Source organism: Phaeoacremonium minimum, assembly GCF_000392275.1.
Source record: "Phaeoacremonium minimum UCRPA7 unplaced genomic scaffold PA7_03_scaffold_496, whole genome shotgun sequence".
NCBI lineage: Eukaryota > Fungi > Ascomycota > Sordariomycetes > Togniniales > Togniniaceae > Phaeoacremonium > Phaeoacremonium minimum.
Window position 1 is genome coordinate 50,002 of NW_006921398.1, and position 24,140 is coordinate 74,141.

At 50.4% G+C, this 24,140-nt stretch overlaps 5 protein-coding genes across 5 annotated transcripts; 1 reads left to right on the plus strand and 4 right to left on the minus strand.

The window, feature by feature from the left end:
• Positions 1–363: 363 nt before the first annotated feature.
• On the minus strand, positions 364–1,237 carry UCRPA7_6767 (hypothetical protein; the record flags this gene model as incomplete). The annotated part of the gene is made up of 2 exons (XM_007919303.1): positions 364–963; positions 1,175–1,237. 2 exons carry the CDS (start codon positions 1,235–1,237, stop codon positions 364–366), a joined length of 663 nt encoding a protein of 220 aa, XP_007917494.1.
• A 5,542-nt stretch (positions 1,238–6,779) lies between these two features.
• Positions 6,780–7,404, minus strand: UCRPA7_6768 (putative major facilitator superfamily transporter protein; the record flags this gene model as incomplete). The annotated part of the gene is made up of 3 exons (XM_007919304.1): positions 6,780–6,975; positions 7,040–7,324; positions 7,391–7,404. The coding sequence occupies 3 exons, from the start codon at positions 7,402–7,404 to the stop codon at positions 6,780–6,782; spliced, it is 495 nt and encodes a 164-aa protein (XP_007917495.1).
• Positions 7,405–14,892: 7,488 nt separating this feature from the next.
• On the plus strand, positions 14,893–15,567 carry UCRPA7_6769 (putative c6 zinc finger domain protein; the record flags this gene model as incomplete). Its single annotated transcript, XM_007919305.1, has 1 exon — positions 14,893–15,567. The coding sequence occupies one exon, from the start codon at positions 14,893–14,895 to the stop codon at positions 15,565–15,567; it is 675 nt and encodes a 224-aa protein (XP_007917496.1).
• Positions 15,568–15,836: 269 nt separating this feature from the next.
• On the minus strand, positions 15,837–17,738 carry UCRPA7_6770 (putative beta-n-acetylhexosaminidase protein; the record flags this gene model as incomplete). The annotated part of the gene is made up of 1 exon (XM_007919306.1): positions 15,837–17,738. The coding sequence occupies one exon, from the start codon at positions 17,736–17,738 to the stop codon at positions 15,837–15,839; it is 1,902 nt and encodes a 633-aa protein (XP_007917497.1).
• Positions 17,739–19,715: 1,977 nt separating this feature from the next.
• Positions 19,716–20,844, minus strand: UCRPA7_6771 (putative aldo-keto reductase protein; the record flags this gene model as incomplete). The annotated part of the gene is made up of 2 exons (XM_007919307.1): positions 19,716–20,383; positions 20,448–20,844. The coding sequence occupies 2 exons, from the start codon at positions 20,842–20,844 to the stop codon at positions 19,716–19,718; spliced, it is 1,065 nt and encodes a 354-aa protein (XP_007917498.1).
• Between the last annotated feature and the right edge of the window lie 3,296 nt (positions 20,845–24,140).

The window sequence follows — 24,140 nt, forward strand, 5'->3', positions numbered from 1 at the left end:
CAAGCTCAGCCCGAGTCAGCTGGAGCTCAGAGATGCTCACCCGATGCTCAGGGCTCGCTCAGCTTAGAGCGGCGAGAACTCACCTCTGAAGACGGAAATGGATCTTGGTACACTTGAGTTTCGTCTCCGAGTATCCTGGTATTTGATCTGCTTATAAACATAAAAAGAGGGGGGTAATGAGTAGGAGAGTCCAATGCTGTGAATCGTCCACAAACCCTCTGGTGACTCCACGACATCATCATACGTTCTTTCTAGCCACCCACTCGATATCATTCAATGTGTAGTCGTTTTCTAACCCCACCCTCAACAATCATAATGAATTTGAACTCCTCAATCCCAATGACGATAAAACGGTCTGGCTCCTTAGACCTCGATGACGACAGTCTCGCTCAGGTAGCTTGCCACACCGTCGCCCCATATGCCGACGACAGCCATCAGGAAACCGAGGCCTGCCAGAGCGGTGGACGTTATCTGCTTCTTGAGGAACACCTCGACCTCGCCGCGGACGTCCTCGCCGTTCAGCTGGTGCTCCTCCTCGGTCTCGGCCAGGTCCCTGTCGCTCGCCGAGTCGGTGGCGTCGCTGTGCGCCTCGGATCCGATGACGTCGTAGCTCATCTCCATGCGGGCACGGGCGCGCTGCTCTCTCCGCTGCTTGGCGGCGGCTGATGGCTGCTTACCGGCGGAGGCTGGCGGGGACTGGAATAGGTAGGGAGCGACAAAGTCGGCGACGGCGAGGCGGGAGGTGAGCACGAGGAAGGAGGTGTAGATGAGGTACGGATGGCGGTAGGAGCGCGGGGAGAGCAGGAAGGCGAGCAGGAAGGCACTGCTGGAGACGCCGGCCAGAGCGCGTAGCTGAGTCTTCGCGGTAGAAGCGAGGGTGTAGAAGGCCTTCGCGGCGGTGCTTGCGGAGGGGAGGGTGAGCAAGGTCGGCACGGTGAGGGTTGAGAGTGTGTAAGACAGGCCCTGGGAGTTCATCAGTGTCAAGAAACACCTGACATGAGTCGCATGAAGCGCAGCTGCGGGTCAATCTGGTTTGAGTGCACTGGCAGCAGCGGCGTGAGGTTGTTCATGGTGCTCCGACCCACGATGCGGGGGATGTCTCAATGATCGCCACGACGCCCGATCATACCATGCCACTAAGCCTCGGTGAAAGGGGCGTCAGAAAGGGACTCACCGTCAGGAGACCGAGGGAGACGGTTCCCACGAACTTGAGGACAGAAACGCCTCGCGAAGCCATGGTCGATAGCCGGTGCAGAGCTGTTCTGATGTGTGCAGTGGGTGGTGATGCTTTGCGGGCGGGAGGATGGAGGGATGTCAGGTCCCGGGCAGCGACGGAGGATAGCAGACAGACAGGCGTCACTCGTCCCGCTCCAGTTGGCGCTTGCTCAGCGGACCTTTGGCACCTGTGATTCGCCGAGGCCCACTCATCAGGAACGTCATCGCCATTGGGTGGAGCCCACGGGTCCGTGCATCCATGGATCTTCTTACCCCAGGTTCTAGGCATAGCTCGGACGCTTTAGTCAGCTTTGTGCTCTGATAAATGATACGCCTACCCAGGAGGGCTATGTAAGTGGGTGCAACATTTTTGCTGTTGTAAGAGATGGGCTTTTACTAAGGGTGTATGTTGTGTGTTATCATGCAAAATTACCAGAGTGTCTCATATGGAGTCTAGCTGTCATGGTGAACTACCTAAGAGCATGATCGTTGTCCTTGTTTTGGTCACCATTTCATTAAGTTGGGTTTTCACTAATCATTATGGAGGATTGTACCAGAGCCTAATGCACACTCTTGTAGCATCGATCATATTCTTCAGATCGTCACTAGTAACTTTCCCAATCGGTGCTGCTTTGACGTGTTCTTTCCTGAGGCACCATGTACGTTGATAATTTATAAAGCAGTCATCTGCCAATTTTGTTGACGACGGCTTCGTGATCCGCACAGTGATTGGCTTGTCTGGTTTGTTGTTCTAGCTCTGTGGCCTCTTCTATGAGAGCAGAGAACATAGCCGATCACCTCCGGCTTTAGACAAAAGAAGATGCTCAATAGCTGCTGCTAGTAGTTGAGAAGGCGAACAACAGGCGTAGTATGGTAATAGAATAAAAAGTTTACGTAGAAAGCCGCGCACATAGCAATTTGACTGTGGGGATAAGGTCGCGTCTTTTAGCGAGCCTCGGCGGCTCTTTACAGTCTTCAAGAGCTCCCCTTTGGTCCCTTGACAGGGACAACGTTGAAGTAGAGAGAGAACGGAGCACTTAATCTGAAGCTTGGAGCACTTAAACAAATCAACATACCAACATTCGGACAGGATCAAGATCCAGAATGTCAAGATGTTTGCTGCAATTTCTTTACATCGGTATATTTGATGCTTTGTCAACCAAGAGATACATTGAAAAGTCTAGGGAAATTCTAGTCATCAGACTTTGAAGGCAGATTTCTCAACAATTTCATCCATCAAATGACGCGTCTTCAAAGCTGACTCGAAAGTGGCATATCGGTCTGTATCACCTTCGGCGAACGCATCGTATTGAAGCGCTACATTATGGGAGTTATAGTCCCACTTAGGGTCGAAAACGCCAGCAGGCCCGGAGAAATCAATATCCTGTGTTTCACCCTTTCCAATTTTCAAGCGTAATGTTCTGCCAGGTGGCCCCACGCTGTAATGCTGTTCGGGGCATGTGATCTCAATTTCTCCTCGAGTACCTGTGATCAACCAGCGGAGACCAAGACCGTCCACAGGATCTTGTGCTTTGCGTAGAATAAGGGAACCAACAGCGCCACTAGCAAGGGACCCCTGTACAAGGATGTGGTCTGGTGCTGTTCTCTTATACGAGTCGTTCACTAACTTCCCTTCGGCGTTGTAGATGGCTGCTGTAGGGAACTGGGTTTTAAGTGTTGCCTGAACCGTGTCAAAGTCGCCATGGATATAAGTAAACACATCTATCACTGCCATGAACAGGTCAGTTTGATGCATATGACCCAGAGGATTTGAAAACACATACAGTGGCCGAAGTAGGTGTGATAGTCATTACCACCGCTCGACATATCAAGGTAATACTGGGCATCTTCCACCCAAAATGAGGAGGGTAATAATCCAGAGCTCGCAGAAAGTGTCGAGCAAATGACTTTACCAATCTTTCCGTCCGCAATGATCTGCTTCACTTTCTGCGTCAACCAATCTGTACGTCCCTCTAGCCCAGTAAATGTCTTGACACCTTTCTCTGCGGCTAATTGTGTCATTTTCTCGGCTTCTGCAGTGCTAGCACCAAATGGCCATTCGAGGAAGACATTCTTCCCTGCTTGGAGAGCTGGCAGAGTGTTTTCAAAATGCTTCTCGACTCTGAGTGAGACCACAACAAGGTCAATATCGGGGTCTGCAGCAATCTCCTTGGCACTAGTGTAGACTTTGGTCGTGTCGGGGAGCCCGTGTGCTGCAACAGTCTTCTTTGCTGACTCAACGGTTCTGCCAGTGATTGCGATAATTTGATACTTAGGAGAACCTTTCAGGAACGGCATATGAGCCACTGCACACCAGCCTCCAACCTCATGGGCCCCAGTACGGGAGGAGAGACCAATGATGCCCACCCTGATAGGAGTCATTACTGCGCTGTGTGATATTGAAGCTAATTTTTGTTTCTGAAACTCGACTGTCCCGGGCCACCATCCCTAACGGCATAGACAACCGGACTTCCATTATTTATAGTTGTAGAGCTTTTGGACTTGTCAAGATCTATTTTGAACCGCCTCCGGGGAACCTCGAGCTAGCCCTAGTCTAATCCGCTGAGATCTCTTGTGTAATTGGGCATTGAATGTGTTGGTGGTTGCGGTTGGCTGTGTCCACTTGACCGCCGAGCGGCGGTCCAGGCGGCCGGCGACCCGCTTGAACCCCGAAGACCCACACGAGCTCCGGAGACCCATTTCTACTCCGTCAAGGCTGCAGTTTGCATCGTGGCTGTCCAGGAAAAGTCTTTACTGTCTAATACACGACTACACGTTTGCTTCTGGACGGCCGTGACCCGGTGGCCAATCTGATACTAGCAGGTAACAACTCCGAATGCCTATCTCTCGGAAAAAGGCTTGCCGGCCATGCCGAATGGCAAAAGCTCGCTGCTCACTTCAGTCTCCATGCACAAGATGCGAGGGTAGACACCTGTATTGTGATTACAGCGGAAATGCTATCCCCAGTCAGAGCCTTCCACACACCGGGGAACTCAATAGTAGCCATCGGCGTTACACATCGGCACCGTGTTATGATGCGTTGAATAATCTCGCCAACGAGCACGAACAACAAGATGCTGGCCGGTCTCAAAATTCGCATGAAAGGAGCAATGCGATTATCACTGTTTCCAATGACTTTACTGGAATAGATTCGAACAACGATCTTCCCCAAATGTTGGACTTTTCGGGCATCAGTATGCTCGAGTCTGACATAGAACACCTTCCTATCAGTCTCATCGGTCCAACTAACCCGGAATGTTTGATAAATCCGGAATGCTCGACAATTCTGAGAAGCCCTTGGCAAACAACGACCAGACAGTCAACTTCAACCTTGATACCTTCAGGGTACACTGAGACAATGGCAGAAGGCGTCACTTTTCCAAAAGTTTCTCTTGTCACCTTTGATCAAGACGATATCGTTACAAGGAAATTCAATTCGCTTTCCCTTCTTCATCCACGGGTTATGGCCACGGTAGACGCATCTCTAACGGCTAAACTACTTGTCGGTCAACTATTGTCGTACCCGTATATGTTAATCTCAGGCCATAAATTGCCACCGTTCATACACCCTCCCTGTGCACTGGGATCTTACCAAAATGATTGTCGTGACGACGCTCCACACTCTTGCTTACCTGAATCTCTGTCCATCTGCTATGGACTTCTCCACATGTTCTACAAACGAACACCAAGAAATTGGAGATATGTATGGGATCAAATCTATGCACACCAGAGATACTTGCGTATAGAAGTATGTCATTAGTTTCTCCTCGTGTCGGAAATCTTGATTGACATACAGTATTTTTGTACAGCATGGTCACTATAATGACAAAAAACTGCTGGAAGCGCTGCAAGTTCTTACCATCTATACTCTCTTGCAAGCCGGGGAAATTGCCACGTTGAGTGAAAATGACCCTCGAGAGCTGATACTCACTACGATAGTAAGGACTTTGCTTCGATCAGTCATCATTCCTCAAAAACTAACCATATTCGGCAGGAAATCGCAACGAGACTGCAGGTAGAATTTGATCTCAAGTCACGACAATTTCCCCAAGATCCCTTCAGAAGATGCGACTGGGTATTGATGGAAAGTGCGAGACGGTAATATATTCCTTGATTATGGGTTACACTCCTGTGAACAGATACTCATCCAAATCCAGAACCTATTGTATTCTTTACGGAATCGAGCTTCTCCTTTTGGCTGATATATCTGGGGCGGCTGGCAGGACGGAAGAAGAATGTAGAGGATTTATGGGTCTTCCTGTCCCTTGTGGACGCGAGCTTTGGGAGCCAGTTGAGGATCTTGTGTGGAGAAAACGGTATAGAGAAAGGATTACAAATCATCACGGGGAGATGGCCAGAGATCTCACTATCAAGGACCTGATCCAGGCGCGGAAGAGAAGCAATGATGAGAACGGCCAGTTGCTTATCTATGGAACAGAAGATGCTATTGGCAGATGGTGTTCTAGTGTCGATGAATTTGGAACTTTGCTGTGGATGGCTGTTGGTACGGCCTAGCCTATTATCATGCGTCGAAGATTTATAACAAGGGAGACAGCTTATTTGCTCCAGCAGGGCTACATGATATACGAACTCATGGAGTTTTATTGTTCGAGTGGTCTATTATCGTCGTACGATCTTCTTAAATGATAGACCAAGGAGAATATCTGTGAATGACTGCAAAGAAAAATAAATGCGAATGTACTTGGTTTATGTCGCATCATGCAGCTTCATGCTTTCGTCGTTTTCAATCAGTACACCAACTCAAGCGCTGATAGAAGTTGTGTGCAGTGCTTTACTGTCTCCTGCTGTCTGTTGGTCTAAATCGTTGGCCTTGTCAACAGCTTCGATAACCGTTGCCATGAAAGCTTCTCTTTGAGGTCTGAACAGTTTTTTAGAACTAAAATAAAGGGGACGAACAGGGTCTTAGTAGCTCCTACCTCAGAATCTTTCTATCAATATAGACTAATCCAAGAGTCATGACGATCACAAGACCCCAGATACCGATGGAAGAACTCCAACCCAATGTGTCTGGCATTCTATTAGTTTGCCATAACGACCCAGCAAGCTGACACTTACAATAAGGTGCTTGGGACGCTGGCCAAATGAGAACTTGTGACCACGATGTGATAGCGTAATAGATGGCCACGCACAGAGCCACAATGAGAGTAAGGGATTCAGGATCTTGAGGTATTCTAGATTTGAGGCTGTCAATATTCCAAGCTAATTCAAGTCTTGAGAATTATACTCACAAGTCCGAGAGCCATGCCATCATGATAGGAGCTGTGCCTATAGTTATGAATACAAGGAAGTAGCTTGCATAAGCACCTCCGAGTGGTGTTGTGGCTGGATGGTTGGTCCATACAGTCATGTAGGCGCATCCAACTAATCCGATGATGGCTAGTTAAGAGTCAGAAAGGTGTTATGGTGGTGTTTCAAGGCTCAATTTCTAACCTTGAGCAACTAGCAAAGTCCATCGAGTTTGGAAAATATCGGAGATAAAGGCAAGTATCCATTCTTGACATTTCATTAGCGAAATGGAAACCTTCAGACACAGGAGAGCGACACTAACCGCTAGCAGCAGTCACGGCACTTCCGCCGATCGGGATGGCATTGACCTGGGAAGTGCTCCAGAGTCGACTCCCATCCGGATTCTTCAGAGCCTTGAGAAATACGGCGAAGTACCAGATTCCATATGATGCTAGGCAGCCAGCCACATATACGATGATAATAAAGTATGGCACCCACGAACGAGTAGTACGTCTATGAATACGATTAGTCCCTTTTAGTCTCAACTTGATGCTGCTATCGAGACGCATTGGCTTACTTCACACTATCGAAAGTGATCTTCTTGGGTGCAACCTTTCCGTACCGATCCAGTCGCTCCATGGCCAGTCGGGCATAATGCTTCTTGAACCAGAAAGCGCGCGGGTTTGGATTATTGGGGACATCAGGCAGAATGAAGAAGCCGCAGAGGCCGACACAAATAGTCATGATGCAGTTGATAATAAATAGCCATCTCCAGCCAGCAATGCCATTCTTTCCATCCAGAGTGTTCATGATGGCAACTGCCAACGCGCCTGACAGCATCGAACCGAAGGCCTGGCAGGAACTAGTAATGTCAATACGTTAAGCAAGTAATCGTCACTCAAGCAAGCCATCTAGAACTCGTACTTACCAATAGATACCCATCCTTTTCGCAATTTCACTAGGCGTATACCAATGCACTTAATGGCGGGTTAGAAAACCTCACCTTCTGTATAATTGGAAGGAAGGGAAACTTGTAGCACAACTCACTCAAAAGGGTCATCATTCCTGGCCACGCACTTGATTCGAAAAGTCCAAGGAAGAATCGGAGCGCATACACCTGCTTTGCATGATTAACCATAGCCATCAGTCCAGTAATCACCCCCCAAGCAATTTCTAAGCCGCAGAGCCAGAAGCTTGGTCGCACATAGGTAAGAATGACCTGGGAAGGAACTAGCATTATACAGTATGCGACACTGAAATAGGTCGTGAAACTAACGGTGGGAACCTTTTAGTGCATGATTCTTTCTACATTGCTAAGCATCACGTACTAATTCAGCTCTTTTCCATATAGCTGGAGATCTTCTTGCATACCCGAGACATATGCATTGCTGATATTGGTCTGGTCGAGATCTTCCCCGCAAGTTGTCAACTCCAGGCACACATATTATCCCTACACTGCTTACATTTGATAACTATTATTTTTGTTAATAGTTTATATCTTGCAAGGGAGACAGGTAAAGTCTAAAAAGCAGCCGAACCTTGAGAAATACACCCGAAGGTCATTAGAAATATGTCAAGCCTTCTAACAAGTTCACGTTCTTCTTGCGTACGCACATGGCGTTTGGCAACCGCCAATCTACTGAAATCGACCATTCCGAATATCTGGTTTTCGAATAGACCATGGAGTTATGGACAGATGCTGACTGTATCAGGCGTTTCTCGGCCAATCTGATCATACAAGTCAGGCTAAGAGCATGTATTGTCAGAAACAAGGCGACAGAGTCATAATTATGTCCGGCGTTCGGGATATCTACTGATCTATCTTATCTGTGGTATGACCTTATCTCTCGATCCATGTCACAAGATACTGGTAGCGGCTTGGTTCCGGATCCCTGTCGACATTGAACCACTTATCAATAATTAAATACCTTCGGAGTCCTAGTACATCACCCTAACAAGCTAGGAGGATACAATAATCCATGTGTCGAAAGCTCTTTAACCCTGAACTAACCCCTACTGGTGTACAAGAGGCTGACGACCAATCAATTCCTAAATTGTCTAAACTAGATCGGAGGTTGAGATAGGTCTTAAGTAAGGTCACTCCAATTGAGAAGGTAGAGTTTAAGTGTCGGAGTGGCTCCGACGAACGGTCCCGGAAGTTTGGACCTTTGAGCTAAACGCGGGAACTCCGATATCAAGAGATAAGGCGGAAGCACGGAAACGACAAGCGAGATACAGTCTCCCGACTGCCGATGGAAGGCCGCCTGGCCGCGGGGTGAAACTCCCATCCGCATTCCTCTAGATCTACTGAACGAAGGATGATGCAGCTTGCTAGCCGAGGTAGAAATTCCGTTATGCTGCCGACCTCGCTTCGTACCATTAGCTAACCGGGTGAAGGTTGGCAAGACCATACTCACAATTGCTCACTCCAGACACAATACCTATGTAGATTCGAGGTGCATCAGACCCAGTGTCCTTAACCAAGGAGATACTGTATTTCTATCAGTCAATAAAAGTTTCACAAGATGCAAAGCAGGCGAATTGTGTGCCTTAAAAACATTCTCAAAGGAAACCTATTTCCTCTAGCCCTCTCCTCTCACATATGCCGATAACCGGCCGCCACACTACTTCTGGTATTCTATACTTGGATCTTACATGGAGATGCAAAGCCCTAGGAGCCAATTGATACTCTGTGAAAGGTACTTGTTGGGTGGCATGACCAATTGGAGAAGTGAGCAACATTCACCACGCTCACTACTTTTCATTTGTGCTCGGCGTTCTTGATTTCACACAGACCATCTGGTAAATTCTGCTTGTCGATTAATTCTGTGAATACACAACCGCACACAGTTCATGAGCTGAGATATACCACTGCTGAAGACGGTGAAATTGTCAGAGAATGACAGGCACTCCGGGGAATTCCATTGTTGTCGAAGACGACAAATCCCGCCCTTCGCAACTTCTTTCTCCGATCAACGACACTGACGTCGAAGTGGCTGAGCAGAGGGCTTTCGATGATGGCGATGATCCGATATACTACCGGTTTACTAGCCGCCGAAAAGCCCTTTTCTCTTTCATCTTGGCTCTGTGTGGCATTCTTGCGCCAATTGCCACAACCGGTTGCTTAACGGCAGTCCCTGAGATTGCGGCTACTTTCCACACGACTGGTAGCATCATCAATGTTAGTAATGGACTCTACACAGGAGCCATGGGTATCTCTGCTTTCATCTGGGGAGTGACAAGCTCTCTCAGTGGGCGAAAAGTTGTTTTGCTGAGCAGTGTCATCTTATTCTTCTTTTTCTCGCTTGGCTGCGCACTGTCGCCAAATCTCGCCGCCTTCTTCGCGTTCCGGACGCTCAGTGGCTTCAGTGGAACAGGCCTTTTAGTTTGTGGGCCAGCAGTAATCGGTGATCTGTATAAACCTGTGAGTCAAGGACTTTGGAAACACGAAGCATCATGACTCAACTCAAGAAAGACAGATAGAGCAACCGCCTTGGCGTGGATCATGAGTGGCACATTAATTGGCCCTGCCGTAGGTAAGATAAATATACTCAAATCCCTTATTTGTGACTGCCACTGAAATATCATTGTGACGTAGGACCTCTGATTGGTGGGATAATCGTCACATATAGCAGTTGGCGAAACATCTATTGGTTCCAGACAGCTATGTCAGGCATTGCTTCAGCTCTTGCATTGGCTTTCATCCCCGAAACAGCTCATCGACGAGGCTGGGACTCCATACCAAAAAACAAGAAAGTTCGCGGGACATTAGCTGCATTCAGTCCTCTGCGGTTGCTTGTTCTCTTTAGCAGAGTGAACCTGGTCCTCGTAGCATTGGCGTCTTCTTCACTATTGTGGAACATGTATGCCTTCTTCGCACCGATAGTATATGTGATCAATCCGAGGCTTCATTTTACAATACCACTACAATCAGGATTGTTCTACCTTGCGCCTGGTTCTGGATACCTACTTGCCACTTTCTTTGGAGGCAGGTATGCCGATCATGTTGTCAAAAAATGGATTCGAAAAAGAGATGGACATAGGAGACCCGAAGATAGGCTACGAGCTGCGGTACCTTGGATGGGCTTAGGAACTCCGGTATGCATGCTCATATATGGATGGTGTCTTGAGTATAATCGGGGTGGCATACCACTTCTGGTCATTACAATGTTCATACAGGGGTTCACTCAGCTTATGATATTTCCTGCCCTCAACACATATTGTCTCGGTGAGTAAAACCCCCAACAATCGTCCGAAAATGAGATCATCAAGAGTGTCTAACAATATCCAAGATGTTGTACCTGGTAGATCCACAGAGGTCTTGGGCGGTAATTACCTGATTAGATATATCTTTGGGGCGGCGGGAACATCCCTCGCGTTACCTGCAATCAACGCGATTGGTATTGGCTGGTTCTGTACCATATCGACCGTTTTTATCCTGGCAACTTTTGGGGGTCTGCTCTTAGTCATCTATGACAAAGTTCCGCGGCTTGGTAGGAGAAGTTTCCACGTAGACATAGGTGAAAAAGTTGGATGATGTATTATTAGCCAGTGCTGCAGTTGTAAGCTCAAAAAGTAGCTCTGTTTAAGTAAAGGGTACTGGTTTAAGTGCAACTACGAGACATAAATATCTTTCCATTTGTTTGAGTGTTCCCACACGGCAGCCACTTGAAGACATAGGAGGTCTTCGTAATGCCTCCCAACAAGTTGCATCCCGACGGGAAGCTTTACTGATGCGTCTCCAACTGGGCTCGAGAACCCTACCGGAACGGAGAGCGCGGGGTGTCCCGAGAAGTCAAAGGGGGCCGTGTTCAGCGTGCAGCCTAGAGTTCGAGAGAGTCTGGCTAGAGGCTTGACCTTACCTTCATTCAACGTCGGAGCTAATGTAGGTAGAGTAGGCATGACGAGAATGTCAAAATCCTTTAGCGCCTCATTGTAATCATCCTGTCAGAGGATTTGATGAGCAAGATCCATATTATGCGCCTATGGTAAGAAGGACATACCGTCAATTTCCTCATGAGATTTGCAGCACGTGCATGCAATACAGGCCCGTATTTCTTCTCCAGATAGAGGCCCCTGAGGTAAACATTCTGGCCGCCAGCCCCGAAAGCATCAAAGGCGGCTTGGCTCATCTGACGACCTGCTTTCTCAACGCGGTCGGTCATGTACAATTGTTTGCGGCCTGTCATATCGGCTAATAGACCTTGCCTAGAACCAGCAATTGGAAGAGCGCACATCCACGCATTTGCCGACTCGCTATGTAGGGGAACGGAGCATTCCTCCACCTCAGCGCCATGCGCTCTCAAGCTCTCAGCCGCAGATCTTACGAGCTTTTCCACCCGAGGGTCCATCTTGTCCGAAACAAAGCCCTCTTTTAGAACACCGATCCGTTTGCCTTTCAGTGGCATGTCTTTTGAGAGCATTCCCTCGATCCCTTCTGTGAACTTTATGTACCCAGGCGTGACCATCGGTGGTACCCGATCGTCAATACCATCATACCCAGCAGTGACATCCATTAGTAGTGCACAATCTCGTGTAGTCTTCGTCATAGGTCCTACATGGTCAATTGTAGCCTCTAAGCTTATGATCCCCGTATACGGTACCAGACCCCATGTAGGCTTTAATCCGATTAAGCCACAGTGTGCTGCTGGCAAACGGATTGAACCCCCTTGGTCACAGCCAAGGGCCATATCAACTTGTCCGTTAGCTACAAGCCTGCCACTACCACTACTTGACCCGCCACAACTATAGCCTGGAGCATATGTGTTGTGTACAGGACCCGTGACTGAAGTGTCAGAAATAGCTCCGAAGCAGCCGTTCTCACAAGCTGCTTTGCCAGTGATGACACCAGCTGCATCTAGAATCCTGGTCGCCACTGTAGCATCGATGGTAGGAGTCCAGTCCATGGCACCGGTGCCATTTGTACATCGAACACCAGCGAGGGCTATGTTGTCTTTCAGGGCTATTGTACGCCCCTTTAGAAGGTCCGAAGTTGGTTTCGTGCATTTTACTGTAGCCTGCACTACGTGAGCAGATGTAGTTGAGAGTTTCAGCCCGTTCAATCAATTAAACTAACCTTTGTAGCCCAGCCGCCCATGTCTGTATCTTCAGGTATATGGATGTCAGTTCGAGGATACAAATCATAATCTACGGTGGGCATGTAGTCTGTAGCGGGCGGTCAGGAACATATCAATGCCAATTGTGACGGCTGACAAGGTACCGTCGAACTTCAGCATGTGTTGTGCCGCTTGATCAATGGCGCTGACTAGAACACGAAAGTCTTCGACCTCATCGTCCGGTATCGTGATACTGGCATCAGATGCCAGGGACACGAGTTCGTCTCGACCGATAAGCTTTGATCTACAAGTACACTGTTAGTTGAATGCTTTAACACTTTAAGCCTTGTCGAAACTGACTGATCCGGAAGGGAAGCAAGTGCCATTTCAAACGAAACCTTACGCAGCAAGATCAGCTCTTTCGATCGATTCGTCAGAGACAAGCGAGTGGCTACGATTTGGACCCCTATTGTTCCCTTGACATCGGCGCGGGACACTTATAACCGGAAACCGGGATGCAGCCGACACCCGTTTTGGTGAACTTTCCTTATCTTTGGTACCTTGGCGGAAGGTTCCTGCATCGCTCCGACCCGACCCTTGAACTATGAATACAACCGAGATCGGATTGTCACATTGATATACTACCGAGTAACTTTACGAGGATTGATAGATCTATGTCGACGCTTGTGACAACATCAATGGTAGCGCGCAGCGCGATATCCTCGTGCTGTTTTGAACGCTATGCCACCTTTCTTTGGCCCGCGGCCAAGAGGACGGACCCAACTCGCTCGCATACTTTCTCATTATTGACTAAACTCAGGTGAAATCTTAACCGCTAGAGTGTAATTCACACGGTTCTGAGAAGACGATCGGTTTGAATGAAAGGCAAAATGAAAAAGACCACAACACAGACACTCCATAGCTATCCCTCAGTCATCAACGTCTGCCAAACTACCCATATTGATAGCTAGTAGTAAACATATCCCTTTATTCTCTATTTTATTTTATTTAACCAAATTTATCTCATCTATTTTTCAAGCGATAGGTAGAAGCCAGACTGAACTCTTATGTTGGAGCTTGCCTCAGTAAGCTTAGGTAATCGCACTTTGTCCGTGGGTGTCGGAAATAAGCCACTCCCGTAATTGTCCAAACTCCGCCTCTAGGAATAACTTTGAACATATCACGATGATGGAGCGTCTTAATCTATTCACGTCTCTCAATATTGTGGAACAGGCATCTTCTACATCAAGGGTTGCTTTGCTCAGACCAAGCTAGCCTCCTAAAGCTCAGCCCTACAACTGATATGGGATTTCCACGGCGAGGCTGCTCCACATGTAAGAAGCGGCGAATAGGGGTACGCATCCATCCACATGCACATTAGCCTCCCAGTCTCACCGTCTTATAGTGCGATTCTGTCCGGCCCATTTGTGGCCGCTGCAACAAAGCCAACCGGGATTGCTTTTGGGACCCGAACGAAGGGGCAGGATGGCGTTTCGAGAGCGAGAATGCGTTTGCCTGTGGCCGTCCTCGACGCCCGCGAGGAGGAGCAAGGCAGGTCGTTAGCCAGCCTAAGACATCGGCAACCGGCCCTCTCACGCCTTCAAAGATTTCAGCAGCCTTGCCTGTGTCTATATATGACCAGGCGCTCAACTACTGGATACGGAATTTCATGCTTCGGTCTGACGACCTGCCGGATTTTGGACATGATTTCAGCGTCCATGTCCTCTCTCACCTGAATGCGTCTGCAGATGATTCAAGCTTGTCGCTGGCGCTGTATGCGTGTTCCCATGCCATATTTGGCCGCGTGAGGCACGTGGAGGAGGCCTGTGAGGAAGCGGAGACATTTTATGCGAAGAGCATCATCAAGACTCAACAACAAATAAGCAAGAATCTGTCGAGTGAGAATCTGGACATGCTTCTGATCACTATCATGTTGATGGCTAGCTACGAGGTCTGTTGAAGCATTCGGCTTCTTACAATTGAGACGAGATGGGAGACTAACAGGACTCGGCAGAACACCATGTATGGTAAGACGCGGCGTCAAATAGCAACCTCAGCATCCTCTCCATCCAATGAAGCTGGGTCGCGCATATGGAAAACCATCTGCCACCACAAGGGAGCATCAGGTCTCATGAACCTCGGCCAGAAGCTGGACCATGAGCCAGATCTCGCACTGCACAGGGCAATCCGACGCCAAGTAGTGAGTCCATCTACCTACTTACCCTGCTGAGCCTCGGCCTTGAGAGGTGGGGTTTTCTGACATGGGCATCAACAGATAAAAACATGTACTCTTCGCGGAAGACATGTACCGCCATGGGTCGAGGACGGCGCACAATATGGCGAATCCGGCCACTCGCTCGTCCTCGACGCCCTCATGGTCCGGGTCGTCGCCCTGCGCGAGGCCGCGATGCCGCTCTTCCACGGGCAAGGTCCCGACGCCATGGCCTGGCTCCACCTGTTGAAGGAGATCATATCTGTGGCGCAGGAACTCGACATTGCTCTTTCGGCCTGGGCACAATCCGCGCCCGAGGACTGGAAGTTCTCGACCACCACCACGCCCGCTCAAGAAGCCAAGTCGGGCAACGGAGACGACGATATGGCCTGCTCGCACGTCTACTCCACGCACGGACACGCCGCCGTCTGGAATCACTACCGCGCCGTCAGGTTGATCGTCAACAGCATCCGTATGCGCGCCTTCTCGCTCCTGCTAGAATGCCCGACGCAATGCTCTGCGATTATCGGCCTCAAGACCCTATGTCAGGAACACATCGATGCACTAGCGAAGGACTTGTGCCACAGCGTCCCGTACTTCTTTCAGACCTCGAGTGCGCTTACGAGTAATGGTGCGGAAAACGGCTTTGATTCCACGGCCGAGATCGCACCCAAGATGGCCGAACTGCTCGCGTGGCCGCTCACGGTTGCTGTCAGCACCGATGGCGTCCCGACAGTACAGCGGGAGCGGATGAAGGATGTACTGAGAATCTGCGCGAACGCCTCGGCGAATGCAGTGCTCGAGTCTGTGATAGAGCGGGGAGAGTTCAGGTTTTGACCGATGATATTGAGATTGTGGGATCGTACTGAACTGAGACAACCAACGCAAAAACATGGCTCTATACATAATGGGGTCCGCAGGCGCGTGCGTTCTGGTGGAGGTCTATCCAACGGTGAAGGTACTCGCAGAAACGTTTCACAGCCAGGAAGATGACATTAGCTTTGAACACCATCAGTCAATGCTATTAGATTACGCTGGAATATGTACACATTATTACAATCTTCTAGATCATGACCTGGCTCCTGAACCCCATCCACAAGCCTTCTTTACTCATTCACGTCCTGGTCGTAAAACAAGTCGCAGGCATGCGGGTGCTGCAGGCAGTATTTGGGCACGAGCGGCGTGGCCTCGACGCCGCTGGCCACGAGGTACTCGCGGAAGTTGAGGATGCGCTGGGTGAAGGTGGTGGTGCGCTTCTTGCCGGTGGCCGGGTCGCGATTGCCGGACCAGGTCAGCTCGGCGAGGGCGGCGGCGCGCGGCCACATCTTGCCGCTGATGATGGTGTCGTCGACCTGCTCGGACCACAGGGGCGCGCTGGCGCCGATGACGTGCGCGGCCTGGGCGTCGGTCAGGTTGAGCGTGAAGTCGTAGTCGTAGATACGCTGCCACGTCTTGTAGGGCGCGCACCACGAGCCGCCGTTGCCGCCGTAGTTGAAGGACACGGTGGCCGCCGTCGGGTCTGGGTTGGCCTGCACGTTGTAGCGGTTGTCGTTGGTCACGTAGCCGCCGAAGCCGCAGTCGAGGTAGAGGAAGTCCGAGGACGAGACGATGACGTCGAAGCCGGCTTCGGTGGCCTTGGCAATGTTGGTCAGGCCGTTGTTCCACGACTGCAGGATGATGTCGCGCGGCACGTCGATGGCGGCGGCATCGGCGGATAGGTAGATGTCCTCCCACATGATGAGGCGGCGGTCCTTGCCGGCTGTGTTGTTTTTGGACATGTAGATTGGGTAGGCACGGTCGAGCCAGTACTGAGCGAGGTCGAAGTAGGTGCGCGACGCATTGGCAGCAAACCAGTCCCGGATCGGCTTGCTGAAGTTGAAGCAGCCAGTCTGCAACTCATCGCCGCCGACGTGGAAGAAGTCGTCAGCGAAGCGCTGGGACAGCTCGGCGTAGACCTGGGTGACAACCTCGTAGGTCTTGGGGTTCATCACGTCGAGCTGGCCCGGGTTGGGCTGCACGGCGGTGTGCAAGGGCCAGTCATCGTTGGACCACCAGCTGTTCTCGCAGGTGACAATGTCCTTGTCCACCTGCTTCCAGCCTGAAGCGGAGTGCCCTGGGGTGTCGACCTCGGGAATCACGCGCACGCCGCGGGCTTTGGCATAGGAAATGATATCAGCTACATCGTCGGGCGAGTAGATCTCCCGGGCCGAGTAGGCGTCCTTGGTGAACTCGGGGAACGTGGTCAACTCAATGGGCCACGACTGCGTGTCGGTGATGTGCCAGTGCAGGATGTTCATCTTGGACAGCGCGAGGCCGTCAATCTGCTCCTTGAACTTCTTCACCGAGATGAAATTGCGGCCCGAGTCAACCATGACGCCGCGGTAGGCGAACTTGGGGTAATCCTTGATCGTGACGGGCTGCTCAACAATCAGACCGCTGCCACCGTCCGAGATGACGATCTGCTGCAGGGTGGTGAAGGCGTGCAGGGCGCCCCATATCGTAGCGGCCTCAATGTCGATGGAGGAGGACTCAGACGAGATGCTCAGGCTGTAGGTCTCGTTGACGCCGTGCTTCAGCCGCGAGGACCAGTTGTCCACTGTCACCTGCACCGATGTGAGGCCGCTGCTCTGTCTTCGTGACCGGGCATGGCCGTGGCCATGTCGCTTGGCCTTGTCGTTGTCGTCGCGCTTCGAGTTGCTGTCGCTCCCCGCGGTCGGGAAGGGGTCGAAGACGGGGATTGGCTCTTCTATGGCCTGGGGCACCCATTTCAGAGTCGTGATGGCCGTGTACGCGCGATTCCAAGCCTCAGTGAGGATGCGCGTGTTCTCGGCGGACCCGTTGACGCACTTTGTTGGGTGTGTGAGGGACAGCGTAAGCGCTGCCACGGCAAGTGGCCCTGACGTCCCCCACGAAATCTCCTGTGGCGCCGGCAGTGGGTTGACCTTGACGGCTCCCGCGCCACTAATTGCCAGAATGGCCGCAGCGACCGAAAGGGGAAGGCTGCGCATTGTGATTCAGTCTGGGACCGTCTGGGACCGTCTGGGACCGTGTATTCGTGTCTGTCTGTCGCGGGGAGGGAAGACAGCCCAGAGCCCAGGCACGTCACCGTTCGGTCAGTTGGCGATGCGATGCTCAGTGAGTGAGACAGAGCGAGGTACGGACGGGAAACTTCGAATTGACGGATGGCCCGGGGGACGGATGATGCTCTTATATACTGAGTCTGAGTATACGGGGCCAGTCCAGTCCCGTCCAGGCCATCCATGTACCGTACCTGGCAACATCCGTTCGTTTTCTTGGGGCCGACGATCTCTCTTCCTTCATTTCTTCTCCAAGGGAGCAGCCGCAAATGAAAATGTGTGGAGCAGAGGATCCCTCCTCCCTGCAACTGCATCCCGTCGCATCGCATCGCATTGGATTGGACTGGATTGGCTTGGAGATTGGGTCCCGTTGCTCCTACCCCCCATCACTCACAGCCCCTGCGGCTTGCCTTGCCCTGCCCTGCCCTGCCATGTCCTGTCGTGTCATGCCCTGCCAATGCTGTACCGTACCGTACCGTGTATGCTGCCTGCCTGCATAAGGAGGGTGTCCTGGTTGTCGAGCCTGTCTGCCTCTCAAGGCCTCTCTTACTGCATTGTACAGCACAGCACAGCACAGCACAGCACAGCACAGCACAGCACAGCTTAGCAACAGTAGCCTACCTACCCGAGCTACCTAGCTAGGGACCTGCCCAGGGAGCGTGCATGCCTTGGTAATTACCTGGTAACATTGGCGTACGGGCCACTTGATAGTCAATGCTACATCTTGATATGATCACTTGTACTATGCAGTAAGAAACACAACACCAACGAGGCGCGTCAATGTTGCAGTGCAGTGTGTTTTCGCAGCGCCACAGTAGCAGATGATTCGATCTGTCTAGCTTGACCTGCTTGACCTGCTTGACCTGCTTGACCTGGCAGTAGGCGAGCCCGCCTAAGCTGAACTGGGCTGGGCTGAAGGGACAGCTCGGCGCCTCTCCTGCCAGCCCTGGAACTGTCTCGACTTTGGGGGGAGAGAGAGTGGTGGTACAGTACATGTACAGCATCGATCATCCCCGCACCGTAAGATAAGGTTAGGGTAGGTAAGGTAACTTAGCTTATTAGCTGGGCTGGCCGCACTGCGGTGGTGGGAGCAACGTTAACGTTACCAGGTAACCACCACCGGTGCCACTCATCATTGGGCAAACAGTCGAAGCTAGAACCACAACATTTAGATTGCCAAATGTAGGGTGTTGACGATGGCGGCGGCTGCATTGTAAGCAAGTCGCTAATCGATTTGAAACTGGCGGTGAAATCTGTCCACAGCATCGTACCGTTTAGTACCTACTGTAGCTAGGTAGGTATGAAGGCAGCAACACGGTCGGGAGTGAAAATGGCCCCTTCTTCAATTTGGGCATGTTTCCTCAGGTGAAGAAACACTCACTGCGCCCCAAAGTCGCATGGATCTAATTACCCGTGCCTACCAGCTGGGCCGGAAGCCGGAAGCTGCTCATAACGTTATCTCGATAAGAGACCGACGTCACGCCTGCATCTTGCTCTTGCTTGCATCGCGCGTTCAAGGTTGTCTGGAAGGCGATCTGGACGGTTGCAACATCACGTAGGTGGGATTTTGCTGCAGTGCTCCATGGGCACATGGCAGCACGCTGGTCAATGATCACTGTACAGTGAGTTCCATTCTAGGAGAACCCCACTTCCCCGCAGATACCCAGGAGGTCGTCCCCCCCTTTTTGAAGATTGTAAAAATAGATCCTGCACATTGTAGCTTTGGACTGTGCCGTCACGCTGGAATGCCTCCAGGCACCATGTCTCGACCGACCTGTTGGGATAATTCTCGGGACCTTCACTAGCCGACCATCCGGGAGAGACCGTTACACAAGCTCCTCGGAATGGCAATGATGATCACATAACTTGTGACTATCTGAAATCTGGGTAATCTATTTGATCTCGAGTCTAGTAGTGTCCCATGACGTTCTTTGGCACATACGCCTCCTCGAGGTACTTCACCTCCTCGGGGGTCAAGACCTTCCCGCGCAGCTCACACGCCTCATCTATCCTGCTAGTCGAGTTGAACCCGACAATAGGAATCGCACCTTTGCTTCTGTGCCAAGACAATGCCACATGGCCCATGTTCCAGCCCTTGTCATTCGCCAACTTCTCGACCCTGCGGATGATCTCCTGGTCGGCCTCAGACATGTTGTTCCCCACCGGCGACGGCGTCTTCGCGCGGACCGTCTCCCCCGTGCCCAGCGGCCGGGCCAGCTGGCCCCCGAACATTGGCGAGTACGGGATGATGCCCACGCCGGTCTCCTTGCAGAAGCGCATCATCTCGCGCTCCTCCTCGCGGTAGAGCAGGTTGTACAGGTTCTGCATGCTCACGAACCTGGTCCAGCCGTTCTTCTCGGCCACGAACTGCATGCGCGCAAACTGCGTCGCCCACATCGAGCTCGCGCCAATGTACCGCACCTTGCCCGCCTGGACGAGGTCGTGCAGCGCCTTCATCGTCTCCTCGATGGGCGTCTCCGGGTCGAAGCGGTGGATCTGGTAGAGGTCGATGTACGATGTCTGGAGACGCGCGAGCGAGGCGTCTACGGCTTTGAAGATGGCGCTTCGCGACAGCCCTGTGTGTGGATGAATGGTCAGTATCTCTGCAGCAGTGGTGCTACGAAGGGCTGTGACGCATACCTCCTCGGTTGACATAGTCCTTGCTCAAGCTGAGCTGCGCCCCCAGAGCAGGCGTGAACATGTTCGGCTCCTCCCCAACGTACAACGCGCACTTGGTCATGATGACGAGCTTCTCGCGCGGGATCTTGAGCTTCGTGATGGCGTTGCCCATGACCTCCTCGGCGTAGCCGTTCGAGTACATGTCCGCCGTGTCCCAGGTGTTGATGCCCTTGTCAAAGGCGGCCTTCAGCACTTTGAGCGACTCTTCCTCGTCTAACACCCAAGGCTGCCATTGCTTGTCGCCGAAGCCCATGCCGCCGAGTATGGGGACTGAGACACGAAGGCCCGAGGAGCCAAGCTTGACGTACTCAACCTTGGTCTCCTCAAGACCCTTCTTAGCACCTGGTGGGAGCTCCATTGTGTCTGTGGCAGATTTTGAATGCTGTAAAATGTATACTGAATATCAGGGCTAGGTACTGTTAACTTCAAGAAACTGACAAGCCGATGGATACAGACTTCTGGACGGGCTCACCTTGAGGAGGTGGAGGTTCCCCTTATATATTTGCCAAAGGCCGCCAGCGGGAGTAGCTTGCATTTCGATAGACCGGCCAGACGAGGGAGATAGGCCAGGGATTTGTTCAAAGTCCGTACAACAAAATGCATTTGAAATCATCGTGGATCTGTTGCTAGCTGAAATGGCGTTTGAATCATTGAATTGTCCTTGACCGAGTCCGATAACTCCACAAAAGGTCCCTCAGCTCGCGGGTTTTCCAGAAAAGGGTATAGCGCCAAAGTGATGGGGCGTAGGATCGCCCCTATAGCTCCCGCCCTCAAGCATTAGCCTGCTGCTGATTCATGAGGCTACCTAACCTCCGCGAAACATTCAAATTTACTGGTTTCCGTGTCCTCATTGCATATCTGCGACGCTTAAGTCCGTGATTTGAGCTTGGATCCTTCTAGATTATGCAGCTGCATACGAGACGACGATGCTATGTAGCGTTGTCCGGGACATCTTGGAAGACCCATTTTCGCACGTACAGGCTAATGCTGGAGGTGAAAAAGAAGTAAGATCGCAAGAGAACTGCGGCCAGGGTGATTGATCGTTAGAATGATTCCATTCCTCTAGGGAAAAGCATGGGTCATGAAGTCGAAGACTAAACGAGCCGGTGGCCATGAACATTTGAGTAGTACTATTCTCGTTAGGCTTTTGATCCTGCTACGCGGGCCATTAGAACGGGAACTAGCACAATGAGGTAAGAACGGACAAAAACGATTATACGCGGTAATGACAATCTTGCACCTTATTTGGGGAGCTCACATTGATCTTATAATGGCGAAGACGGTCAACACGGCACGCAGCTGCTCCATCTCACTATTTATTCAAGAATGAGAGCGTACTGAGGTAAAGCGTGCCTAGGTAAAGGGACAGAATATTGTTGGTTGAGTGTGTTTCATAATTCTTTGGTATTGCCAGGTTGTTGAATTTGGCAATTTGTGTTCACAAGCTACTCGAAGACAGGTTGAGGAGCACTACAAAGTGAAAAGCGGACCCGTCATATCACCAACACATCACACATTGCAGGCAGCAGCAACAATCTTTCATGAACATTCCAGGAGTGAAAATCTAATCTGTGCCTATTTAGTACATGAAGTCAGGACAACATCCAGCTACAAGGCAGTTCCAAGGAGGCACAGAACGCCACTTTGCACCAGTCCTCTCTATCTTTGCGTCATCTTACTTTGCGAAACTGAGGGAACTACCAGACTTTGAAACAAGACAAATTGCTTCGAAATAATCAACCTTGAATCGATTGCTAAGCGTTATCATGACAATAAAATGCTGTAAATGTTGCAGTCTGGCGCCTTTATCAACACTATTCTGCAGTACTGTTCATGAACCAGGAATTTAATCATTTTACTCAATATAAAGACAAATCATTTGCTTACTTTCATCTATGGTCCTTCCAGTGCATGAAAGTCTCTTCGACAACCATAGTAACATAATAACATACAAATACTAGACCTTTCGACTTTCTAAAATCAATGCTTCTATCATCTGTAGCAAATCATCGCTTATTGCCCCCCAAATAGACAGCAGCATGATGTCGTGGTCTCCTTTCACTGTTCTCATGTCCATGCTTGTTATGCATTCCTTAGTCAAAATGCAATTTTCGTAAAAGAAAGTGTTCTACACTCTCAGCTGAGGATAAGCTCGGTGCCCATGCCATGGGAGTTGATTATCACCGATCTCTCCAGACCACTCTTATTGCAAGGCTTCCCTAACATCTTGTTTAGGCCCTACACACACTCACACAACCACACATCCTTTAGCTTTACACTGTTTCTATAGTTTATAGGAGTTCAGACAAGAGTTCTGCTTCTCTAGCCTCGAAATCGTCTTTATTCTTGTCTACAGACAGGGTTCGTGGTCGTTTTATGATCCAAGCTGGCTAATGGTGCCACTTCCAGTGTATGGTTCTGGTTCAAGCAAAATTTATTGGTTGACAAAGATCTGCTAGCCAACTTCCTGTAACCCATTACTTGGATTGGCCCATCGATCTGCTACCCAGAGCGTGCAGGTTCGCTTTCAGAGAGAGCCTGAAGAGGTGCCATCGTCATGAAACACCTATCATTAGCCTAATTGTTTTAAGCCTTGTCTCTAAAACTATCAACAACGAAGTACAGAGTATTGTGAACCGTGAGAATTCGAATAGCAAAGGCTTTTGACACATTACAGCTGTGACTCTGAAGACTCTGAAGATTTCGATGACCAGCACGATGAATATCTCTGCCTATAAACGATGCAAGCCTGTGTCCTCAAAGTGTCAGCTGCAGAACATCTCGGAATACCAAAGCAATCATTCCTTTGTTAGCTGGAAACACTGTGTTCGAGTTGTTCTTGGTCATCCCTTCCTCTTTGACAATGAAATCGTTAACTTCCTACTCCATCGCCGCGGTTACAATCAACAAGCATCAACACCAACCTGATGCTCAAGCAAAATTTGACCAGCCTTACCCATAGGTTCTTGCCTATATTCGCTTGTTTCCTTCATCAGGTTCTCCTTCCTATTCCAACGCCCTTATGCCAGCTTCTCAATGCCTACTTGTCCACTCTCTACTGCTCATATTTGCTGGTCCCTGCGTCGAGGCTGTGGCTGCTTCCATTTTCTCCATTCCCAATCTTCCTTCTTTCCTTATGTCCACTAATCAATGCCTCTCTAATGATCGACCACGTCCACTCCTCCTTACCTCCTGACCTCACGTTTGTAGGATTTACCAAATGTCTTTCCGTATCTTTCGCTCATACATTTCGCCTAGGCTTCTCGTCTATGCCCGCTTATCCACCACTCGATATTTATGCCTGCTCTCCTTGGTAGACGCACTTCACGCCGTGCATTGGCCCTGTAAGCTAGCCCCTATGCGACTTTCTGTACGTTGCTGACAATTTATTGAACAGATAGCTTTGCTATCTGGGACAGTCTAGATGGAACTCAAACAGCAATATCTCGTCTAGTACCGCTTTCATTACTCCCGTGTCTCAGAACAAACAGCGCGCTCGATCTGAGAATCTGGAAGATGCTCCCTGCGTCTCTGCACTTCCTCTAGCTAAGAGACTCGGCCGTCTTCATGTCCTCTAGTAGCGGAGCTGCTGGCTAATGTCCTTTTTGATCCAGCCATTCTACTACCATCCCGATCACTCCACGACTTCAGTTC